This window comes from Mastomys coucha, unplaced genomic scaffold (assembly GCF_008632895.1).
Source record: "Mastomys coucha isolate ucsf_1 unplaced genomic scaffold, UCSF_Mcou_1 pScaffold1, whole genome shotgun sequence".
Lineage (NCBI taxonomy): Eukaryota > Metazoa > Chordata > Mammalia > Rodentia > Muridae > Mastomys > Mastomys coucha.
Window position 1 is genome coordinate 63,864,234 of NW_022196891.1, and position 11,205 is coordinate 63,875,438.

Sequence of the window (11,205 nt, forward strand, 5' to 3'; positions counted from 1 at the left end):
TTTTTTTTTGCATTACAGATTTTTTTTATTTTATTAGATATTTTCTTTATTTACATGTCATATGATTTCTCCTTTCCCAGTTTCCTTTCCAAAAAACCCCAAAAACCCAAAAACCCAAAAACAACAAGAACAAACCCCTGTATCCTCCCCTCTCCCCCTGCTCACCACTCCACCCTCTCCTGCTTACTGGCTCTGGCATTCCCCTATACTGGGGCATAGAACCTTCACAGGGTCAAGGGCCTCTCCTCCCATTGATGACCGACTTGGTCATCCTCTACTATACACATGCTGCTGGAGCCATTAGTCCCACCATGTGTACTCTTTGGTTGGTGGTTTAGTTCCTGGGAGCTCTGAGAGTACTAGTTAGTTCATATTGTTGTTCATCCTAAGGGGCTGCAAACCCTTCAGCTTCTTGGGTCCTTTCTCTAACTCCTTCATTGGGGACCCTGTGCTCAGTCCAATGGATGGCTGTGAGCCTCTATTTCTGTATTAGTCAGGTACTATCATAACCTCTCAGGAGACAGCTATATCAGGCTGGATTGTCCTTCCTTCAGTCTCTGCTCCATAGTTAGTCTCTGCAACTTCTTCCATGGGTATTTTGTTCCCCCTTTTAAGAAGGAATGAAGTGTCCACATTTTGGTCTTCCTTCTTCTTGAGTTTCTTGTGGTTTGTGGATTGTACTTCGTGTATTCTGATCTTCTGGTCTAATATTCACTTATCAGAGAGTGCATATCAAGTGTGTTCTTTTGTGATTGGGTTACCTCATTCAGGATGATATTCTCCAGATTCATCCATTTCCCTAAGAATTTTATAAATTCATTGTTTTTAATAGCGGAGTAGTACTCCATTGTGTAGATGTACCACAATTTCTGTATCCATTCCTCTGTTGAAAGACACATGCTCCACCATGTTCATAGCAGCCTTATTTATAATAGCCAGAAACTGGAAACAACTCAGATGCCCATATTCTTGAAGAGTGTGGATAAAAGGTGTTTATTATCATGTGAATTTCTGGCAAAATATGTAGAGGTGTTACTTCCGATAAATATTAATAAATGTATACTTGAAAAGCTCACATTAGCATAATAATATAAGAATGTGCACTTAATATGAAAATGGTCTTAGGTCTAAGCTGTTTTCTGAATTTTCTTTCATGAAGTTAACCACACCAAGGCCATCAACAAAACTGTATTTTGTTATTTGGAAGCAACTTCCGACTTGTTTCGTAAACCATAACTTAGTGAGTTTCAAACCTCTGGTGGATGGTTAGAGTAGTCATTTGAAAACCGCTTGGACATTTGTGTTAACTGAAATTAATGGGAGTGAAGAAAAGGGCAGGAACTTTTACTGGAAGAGTGGAGTAAAAGCAAAGGGGGCTTTAGCCAGGACAGGAGCATGCAAACAACCGACTCAAGGAAGGAAGCAAGGGACCACAGCCTTCCCGAGAGAGATGGCTAACACCCTGAAAGAGGGACCAGGTGAAGGATCCCCCTGGCAACAGTCACAGACTGCCGGGAACGGACTTGCAGATTCCTTAGGAAAACCTCCAAGCAAAGAGGGCATCCAGAGTTTCATAGCTGGGTGGTGGTGGCACATGCCTTTAATCCCAGCACTTGGGAGGCAGAGGCAGGTAGATTTCTGAGTTCGAGGCCAGCCTGGTCTACAGAGTGAGTTCCAGGACAGCCAGAGCTATATACAGAGAAACCCTGTCTTGAAAAAAACAAAAAAACTAAACAAACAAACAAACAAAAAGTTTCATGGATGGCTGGCTTTAGTATTTGAAGTATTTGGGAAGAATGAATTAGTCTCACCTTTTCTCACTTCTAAGTCATTAGGGGAGTGGAGTATTACGCATTAATAGTACCACTAGACAGAGCGTTATGCTGTCTAATAAACTCGACCATCTACTACACCCAAGAGTGGGTCGCTGTGGAGTTCCTGGAGAAGTCAGATGTGTCTATCTTATGATCTGCTAACTTTTCATGTATCGGCCAACAGTTTCTGTTTCTTCTCTTTGATGTCAGAAGTGTAAAGGGTCATGTGAGGTAGCAGGGTCTCACTTGGCGACGCCATACCTCCTCACCTCAGACTCTCTACTCTACGTGTGCATCCCTAACCCCCTTGTTCTGTATTGCACAAGGTGCCCAGATCTCACAGTTGTCACCTCTCATTCTATACCTGTTCTTTCATTCTTGCATTGCCAAAATGAGTCCTTCTTTTCTTTTTGTTTGAGTTTGGGTCCCTGTTACACAAGTCATTGTATCTCTCCTGAGTTCAGAGACAAATTGGGATGAAGGCACAGGCGATTAAGTGTGTGGAAAGGAAAACTGGACTTTTATTGATGGTTAATCCAAGGTGAGACTGTAGCTGAGTCGGGCTTCCTCATGGTCCCCTTGAGTTATTCTAGGGTGACCCTCAAGGGAATTTAGGTTGAAAATTATCTACAATGGCTGTTTCACACCTGTGACAACTTATAGGCAAAGACAAGAAGAGAGAGATTTCAGATGCATGATCAGACTTCTGCCTGATAAAAAAAGGGGATGGATCCATTTTATACAGTCTCTGGGTTGAGAGGAGGTGACTCGAGGGCTAGTGTGAGTCCCCACATAGAAGAGAAGATGGCGGAAAAAGTCCGTCTATTATGCTTATTTTCAGTTAACTCTGAAATATTTTTAATTACTTGGTGCTGCTATTTTTGGTAGTGGGTTTTACCTTATAAGAAAAAAAAAAAAGAAGCCCTTTTCAGTTTCAAATCATTAGTCCTTTGGACGTCTAAGTCAAAACTCTGAAAGAGAGAAATATAGTGATCCATGGTGTGGACTTTCCATAAAATCCTGGAGTTTTAATGTAAAATAATGTATACTTTTATCCTTTCTTATATTCACGATTTTTTAAAAGCAGTACATTTTTAGAGTTTTGAGCTCTGAGGAGACTATCTAGACAAATTATCCTGTTAGTTGTTGCTAGGGAAAAAAAATGGGGATGTTTTCTGGTCTAAACCACACAAAGTTTTTTAATGGACATTTCTTAACTTTTCAATTTGGTAAATTGCATTTTTTTTTTTTACAATAAGTAATGTCATATTGGGGGATATAACTCACAGCTTTAATATTGGACAGGAAGTTCAGAGATGAATGAGGACATGCATACCTCTCCCACTATTGCATTTCACAGTATGACTCTTCTGGCTTTGCTAAAGCCTGCACAGCTCCCGGCTTTAATCAAACATTTGTCTATGTGGAGCAGACTTAACGCAGCTTACTAAAAACTGTCCCCAAAGTAAGTCTTATGGGGGCTCAAATCTTTGGTATAAGGCGATCTCCCTGATAGAAGTCTCCCTCACAATCCCCCCAAGAGCTGGAGTTCTCCATATGTGGAGACCTACAATTAAAATAGCAACCCTAGACTTGTAAGTATGTTATTCCAAAGATTTTCCAAAACTATGCTCCTTATGTCCATTAAGTTTATGCTGGTTGAAAAATATTTTGAAGAGTGTGCTCATCTTAGCCCACTATTTTAAACACTGGTCATAATTAAGTTCACTATGAGATGGGAAGCCGGCTCACAATGAATGTGTGCCACCATTAGGTTGCCGGTCTCCAAGACATTTTTATTAAACATAAAGCCTCGCTTATTTGTCTAGGTTTCCCTTTTATGGCTTGGTTAATAAAAACATGAATGCTGAATTTGCGGTCCACCTGTGGCATGCATACAAACCGTCACATGAGTATGTCTTTTATTTTGAAATGTCTTTTATTTTGAAATTCTCAAATTTTCAAAAGAGCTGAAGGAATAATACAATGAACATTTTATAGCCCTTGCCCTAGAATCACCACACATTTCCCTCTTTTCTTCCCTTTCACACCTGGCAAAGGCTTTTTACAGATTAACTGACAGTATCATTATAACCAACTCCTTCTGCACATGAGTCTTCTATGAACGAGGATCTTTATCTATAATAGTGACATTCAATATGAACATGAATTTGATAAGATCATATAGAACAGTGCATTTTTATCAGATTTCCCCAGTTGTCCTAAAACACCCCACTCACATTTAAAACTTGCATCTGGTCTATGCCTCCATGGTTTCCATTATTATAAAAAGATTTGTGATCTTTTTACTATCTGGTGACACCGACTTTTCTCTAGACTATCAATGAGATGTCCTGAGAATGTCTTACCCTCTTCGCTTCTGATTACTCTTCATGATCACATCCAAGTTAAACACTTTTTATAAGATTACATGGTGTTGGATTTCTTATCATAAAATAGGCAGAGACTGAGAAAATGGCCAACCAATAACTGGCTCAACTTGAAACCCATCCCATGGGAAAGCACCAATCCCTAACACTATTAATGATACTGTGTCAGGCTTGCAGACAAGAGTATGCTGTCCTCTGAGCGGCTCCACCCAACAGCTGATTCAGATAGATACAGACACCCATAGCCAAACAATGGATGGAGCTTGGGGACTCTTATGGAAGAAGAAGAGGAAAGATTGCGGGCCCTGAAGGGGATAGAAATTCCAGAAGAAGACCAATCGAGTCAACTGGCCTGGATCCTTGGGGCTCTCAGAGTCCGAACTACCAACCAAAGAACATACACAGGCTGGACACAGGCCTCCCCACTCATAGGTAGCAGATATGCAGCTTGGCCTTCATGAAGGTCTCAAACAACTGGAACAGGAGCTGTTCCAAATGCTGTTGCCTGTACATGGGACACATTCCTCTAGCTGGCCTGCCTTATCTGGACTCAGTAGGAGAGGAGGTGCCTAGCCTCTCAGAGACTTGAAGTGCTGGGGCGTGGCGGGGATACCCAGGGGAGTCCCCACTCAAGGGAGAAGGGGAGGAGGAGGGAGGAAGACTGTGGGAGGGAAGGACTGAGAGGGGGGCAGTTTGTATTAGTTTACAACATGAGTGGGAAATCTGGAAGAACCTAGCAATTATTAAAACGATTTCGGCAAACTAATAAATATACTGACTCCAACAAAAACCCCAAAATGATGGTGTGAAAAGCATCAGACTGCATTTTCAGCACTCTTTGATCAATTCAAATGATAACTGTCAGCTTTTCCCTTGAAAAGCTGTGTTTTCCTCATCTTGGGGAGATAGACTAAGGCCATATGCTGTACTTCTGACCATTATGCCTGGCTTAACCTTTCCTATATGATTGCTTATTGAACTCCACTTGTTATTCTCTGTATACAATCTTATTTGGGGAAAATTATAAGGTATGTCCTTTCACCTACGGAGTAAAGTAGAAATGAGCTATGCATTTTAAAACCCCTTACATATAAAACCCTTGAGAGATCCGAAACAGAGTAACTTTGCTTTCATTTAAGTGTCCATATGTGTCTTAGTCAATCTAGTGAACGCCTTTTCTCATATCCTCACTTGGCTCTGAGACATGCATATTAAATAGCAATGACTGTTTCTCTTTAGTACTTTATCTCTCTGGGTCAGTATGAGATCACTGATATATAACATGCATGATAACTAACACAGGAACAAAGAGAAAAATGACAGCACAGATACATCTGACCCAGAAGAGGCTAGAGGATGATTTCTCAGAGTTGTTGAGCACCCGGGTTCTCAGGGGTTTGAGGATCCGGTCTCTCTGTGTGAGGATGGCTTCCCGAGCCCCTGCCCATTTCCCTGGCCCTTGTAGACGGTACTGGTATGGGGTACAGGGTCCCCAGAAAATCTCCTTGGCCAACTTTATATCCCAGAAGAGGAGAGAGAGCAGATTGGGTTTGACACCTAACTCAGAAGCAATTTCATCCATGTAGTCGATATACTGAACTCGATGTATGTCTCTGGGGCTTCTCACAAACCTGGAACAAGAAGGGAATACTTAAATGCCTGTGTTAGACTTCACCCCTGAGTTTCCAATGGGGTTAGTTTCTGCTTCATAACATGTTTATAATCTTCTATTCACAAACCATCTTCATTTTCTACACATGCTTTACTCTAGGTTTTAAGGATAAGTTCTATGTTATTGACATTTTTAAGCTTCCCAAAGGGTCCCATAGAGTGACATAAGTATAGAAATTGTTGACCGAGTGACTAGATTAATTCTTAGAGATATATGTATCCTTTCTGCAGGCATAGAGCCCAGTTCCATTATATAAAAGTGACAGGCAAGAACCATGAGTTGGGTGGAACGCTGTGATAAAGTGCAGCCTGTTTCAGGCTTTCAAGCTACACAAATTATCTTGTCATGTATCCATTGCTGGATACAAATTGTGCCCCTGGATACTGTTAGGCAATAGAAACTTGCTCCACAAACTTAGAAATTTGGAAGCCCCTGGCTAAATTTTTCTTGAAGAGGGGCAAAACCAAAATTATGGACAATTTATAAGCCATCAAAACTTTTCAAAGTGTTTAGGAGACACAAATGAATGTTTTAAAAATATTAAATGTAAACGAGTCATCTGACTAAATGAAAAAGTGGGGGTGGGAAGCAAAGGGTGAGGAAGCAGCAGTAACTCCTAAAGGCAAAAGTTATATTTGTGGTATCAGAAAAAAAGAAAATTGGTATATCATAGAGGTTGTTTCTTGAAAAGGAAAACTGAATAGTAAAGTAAATAGATTTCTTAAAGTTAAGAAGTTGTGATAAGATTGTCTTATCAATTCTTTCAAATTTCCCTAAGGGTCTTCTTGAGGGAAGATCTACCCAGAGTAACTGATAAATAAATCAAAATAATTGCGCATCAAGCTACTAGCTACTCCATTAATGTGTTTGCCTTTTCCCTAGGTTCTGAATTTAACTATTTTAAAATATTCTTTTCAGGGGGTGAAGAGATGGCTCAGCAGTTAAGAGCACTGACTGTTCTTCCAGAGGTCTTGAGTTCAATTCCCAGCAACCACATGGTGGTTCACAACCATCTAAAATGGAATCTAATGCCCTCTTCTGGTGTGTCTGAGGACAGTGACAATGTACTCATATAAATAAAATAAATAAAATCTTAAAAAGATTGTCAAAGAATAGTATTCTTTTCTGACCATAGTTTTTACAAGGAGTGAATAACTGCTTCCTGTTATATTTTAAGGTCTATTTGGAGATTGCTGGTTGCATGGACTAGGCATTCTGGGGTGTTTCAGTTAGTGTGGGGACTCATGACTTATCTGCTCAACTTTTTTTTTTTTTTTTAACACATAGACCCTTTGTGCCATTGAACAGAAGCAAATGTTATCAATCACACTTAGGCATAAAGCATATGAAAAGAAAATTAAACAATTCTCTCAGGACAGGTTTCATTTATGTTAACAACAGCAACAGTAACAGCAACAACAGCACCAGCAATGGCAACAACAACAGCAGCTGCAGTAGCAACAGCAACAGCAGCTGCAGTAACAGGAACAACAGCAGCAGCAACAGCAATAGCAACAGCAATAGCAGCAACAGCAACAACAGCAGCAACAGCAACAATAACAACAGCAGCCACAGCAGCAGCATCAACAACAGCAGCAGCAGCAACAGTAACAGCAACAACAGCACCAGCAATGGCAACAACAACAGACAGCAGCTGCAGTAGCAACAGCAACAGCAGCAGCAACAGCAACAACAGCAGCAACAACAGCAGCAGCAGTATCAGCAACAGCAACAACAGCAACAACAGCAACAGTAACAACAGCAGCAATAGCAGCAGCAACAGCAACAGCAAGAGCAGCAGCAACAAGAACAGCCGCAACAGCAGCAACAGCAACAGTAACAGCAACAACAGCAGCAGCAGCAATAGTAACAGCAACAGTAACAACAGCAACAGCAACAACAACAGTAACAACAGCAACAGCAGCAACAGCAACAGTAACAACAAGAACAGCAGCAGCAGCAGCAACAGCAACAGCAGCAGCAGCAGCAACAGTAACAACAGCAGCAGCAGCAACAGCAACAGCAACAACAGCAACAGCAACAGCAACAACAGCAGCAGCAGTAGCAGCAACAGGAACAGCAGCAGTAGCAGCAGCAGCAGCAGCAGCAGCAGCAGCAGCAGCAGCAGCGACAGCAAGAGCAACAACAACTCCACTCCCTAAGGCCAGGCTCCTTACTCTTTCTCCATCTTCCGTTTCCTTCTGTTGATGTCCACCATCATGCTGCTCTGTGAGGGTAGCTTTTGCAGTCCTGAGAAAACAAGATAGGTTTTGGAGGACTGCCAGGAAGGCTGGGGAAAGAGAAAAAGAAAAGGATGGCTTTGAAATGGAATGGTCATAACCATGAATCTCCATGGAATGCATAGTCAAGGCCATGTATAGTCAAAGCATGTATAGAAAACTCCCTGGAAGTTTCTTTCCATTTTCTTCCTGTCAGCTTTAGGCTATCAGCAAGGGGAGTCAGTGTTCTATCAGAAAAAAATAGGTTTTTGAGTTGTTTTTTTTTCCATTTAAATCTCTATTTAAAACTCATGACTATTAAACATTCATGTTAATATGGCTTTTTGATCAGCACATAATATTTGCATATATTTGTGAAATACAGTAAGAGGCTTTGATTCATGTATATATGGGGTAATAATGAGCTCAGAATAATTAACATATCCACTACCTTAAACCTTTCCATTCCTTTAAAAAATTTTTTTAATTAACTTACAAAGTAACAGGTTTCTCTATGGCAGAGCAGCAGAGAGAAGACAGATTTGGGCTCAACGGTGCCAGTGATGGTGAAGAAGGCATAAATCTGGTAGCATGCAAGTTAGAGCCATAAGGGGAATTGGAGAGATGGCTCAGCAGTTTAGCCAGCAGTGGTGGTGCATGCCTTTAATCCCAGCACTTGGGAGGGAGAGGCAGGCAGATTTCTGAGTTCGAGGTCAGCCTGATCTACAGAGTGAGTTCGAGGACAGCCAGGGCTACACAGAGAAACCCTGTCTCAAAAAACAAAACAAAACAAAACAACCCCCAAAAGAACACTTCTCTTTCGGAAGACTCAGGTTTCTGGGCAGTGGTGGCCACACCTTTAATCCCAGCACTTGGGAGGAAGAGAAAGGTGGATTTTTGAGTTCAAGGCCAGCCTGATCTACAGAGTTCCAGGATAGCCAGGGCTATACAGAGGAACCCTGTCTTGAAAAAACAAAACAAAACAAAAAAACTCCAGGAGAGCCAGGTTCGGTTCCCAGCATCCACATTAGTCACTTGCAATTATTTATAATCTAATTCTGGGGTTATAAAAACACACCCCTCTGGGCTCTACGGGTACCTGTATGTACCTGTACATACACATACACTCAGGAACGCACATACATACATAATAAAAGAAAACAAAATTAAAATAAAAAAGCCACAAAGTCATCTGCAACGGTGAATAAGTTTCCCCTGTGAGAGATGCATTGCTCACAGGATAGACAGCTAAGGTTTTCCTTAGGTTAAAAGAGCACTCCAATGAAAGATAGACTGTAAATCTCGCCTCAGGCTTCCCTTTTCTGATAAAAAAGGGGCTATTAGCCACTTTAAAAAAATAGAACCCCAAGTTAGCTGAGGGCTTTTATTTTTTCATTCTGTAAAATCTTTTTTTTCTTTTTTTTATTTTCTTTCTTTCTTTCTTTTCTTTTTTTTTTGGGGGGGGTTATGAGACAGGGTTTCTCTGAGTAGCCCTGGCTGTCCTGGAACTCACTCTGTAGACCAGGCTGGCCTCAAACTCAGAAATCCGCCTGCCTCTGCCTCCCTTGTGCTGGGATTAAAGGCGTGTGCCACCACCGCCAGGCGGGCTTTTATTTTTTAACGCTAAGGATCAACCAGAAGTAGAATTATGAGCATTCCAGGCAAATTCTCTACCAGTGCTGGGAAGTAGTGGTGCACGCCTTTAATCCCAGCACTTGGGAGGCAGAGGCAGGAGGATTTCTGAGTTCGAGGCCAGCCTGGTCTACAGAGTGAGTTCCAGGACAGCCAGGGCTACTCAGAGAAACCCTGTCTCAAAAAAAAAAAAAAAAAAAAATTCTCTACCAGTGAGCTACAGATGTGCCTTAACAGAATAGGCTAACATTAGAAAGCTGGGTGCCTTTATCATCTGAGTGTGTGGTCAGAGCATGGTTGCTTCTATAAAAACCATCATACCTGTGAACACGCGTGTAACCCATCGGCTTTGGAGTTCTGATGTGGGGATTACGGCTCCTACTGGCTGGAGGATCCCAATGAAGGCTAGCGTTGGCTTCTCCAACTGAGGAGGGAAGACAAATTTAAACATTGTGTGTTCACTGTCCAGGATGTCAGAGCTGTCATCCAGGAAAGGGAAAGAGAAGGTGTAGCCTGTGGCAAAGACAACAATGTCTACGATCTCCTCCGAGCCATCCTCAAAGATGGCTGACGTTGAGGTGAACTCCTTCACGTTCGTCTTCACCAGCACTCTTCCAGTAATGATGCGATTTGGCAGGTCGTCACTGAAGATAGACTGATGGCTGAGAAATCTGTATGTTAGGGAGCATAATTATATGGAATGAGAATGAACATTTTCATAAAGAAGCTGAGGTCATTAACGCTTAGAAAGCCACAGCAGTATTTCACTAATTTTAATACTGTTTACTACCTCCGTGGGCACATGATGGTTTTTATTAGTGAAGAATGTGATTTTGGAGTCAGAATGAGCTTTATAGTTATTCTACTTTTTTTCTCACTGTGAATTTCTGAACAGCTCATGAAACAGTTTATTATCAGTTTCCAAATTTGTAAGATGATAGTAATGACATAAGAATCAAATAACCTCACTAGCCAAGTCATGACAACACTATATTTTAATAATGGGATTTTTTTTTTTTTTAAAACCAGGAATAAAGCCCTTCAATGTTGACTTAGGCATCTGTGCTTGGGATCGTGTAAAGACTGACATAAATTGGTTATCAGTCTCCTACAAGGTTCTACAATTTACAACTGCATGACCTTAATACTGAATCTTCCCTGGGAAATATTTGTGGGTAGTGACACACTGATGTTTGGCAATTATAAGGTCTGAGTTTCTTACAGAAAGCCCTATTCTCCAGTTGATACATTCATGTATCATGTTATATATTCTATGTTCTTCACCAGGATTATAGACCCAGTATCATAAAACTAGTCATGAAAATCTCTACTTTTCTTTTTCTTTTTTCTTTTCTTTTCTTTTCTTTCTTTTTCTTTTCTTTTTTCTTCTTTCTTTTTTTTCTTTTCTTTCTTTTTCTTTTCTTTCTTTCTTTCTTTCTTTCTTTCTTTCTTTCTTTCTTTCTTTCTTTTTTTTTTTT

The 11,205-nt window shown here is 40.9% G+C and overlaps 1 protein-coding gene and 1 long non-coding RNA gene across 3 annotated transcripts in view; one reads left to right on the forward strand and one right to left on the reverse strand.

Moving 5' to 3' along the window:
• The window catches only part of LOC116070986, an 84,465-nt gene that overhangs the window by 8,142 nt on the left and 65,118 nt on the right, over window positions 1-11,205 (forward strand). The gene's annotated exons all lie outside the window — the stretch shown is intronic.
• The window catches only part of LOC116070967 (dimethylaniline monooxygenase [N-oxide-forming] 5-like), a 14,291-nt gene continuing 8,498 nt past the window's right edge, over window positions 5,413-11,205 (reverse strand). Inside the window, exons 6-8 of the mRNA XM_031342354.1 lie at window positions 10,049-10,398; window positions 8,054-8,126; window positions 5,413-5,835 (exon numbers count right to left, since the gene is read on the reverse strand). Of these exons, the coding sequence (XP_031198214.1) occupies window positions 5,472-5,835; window positions 8,054-8,126; window positions 10,049-10,398 (787 nt within the window). The 3' untranslated portion in view covers window positions 5,413-5,471. The remainder of the gene's footprint in view (window positions 5,836-8,053; window positions 8,127-10,048; window positions 10,399-11,205) is intronic.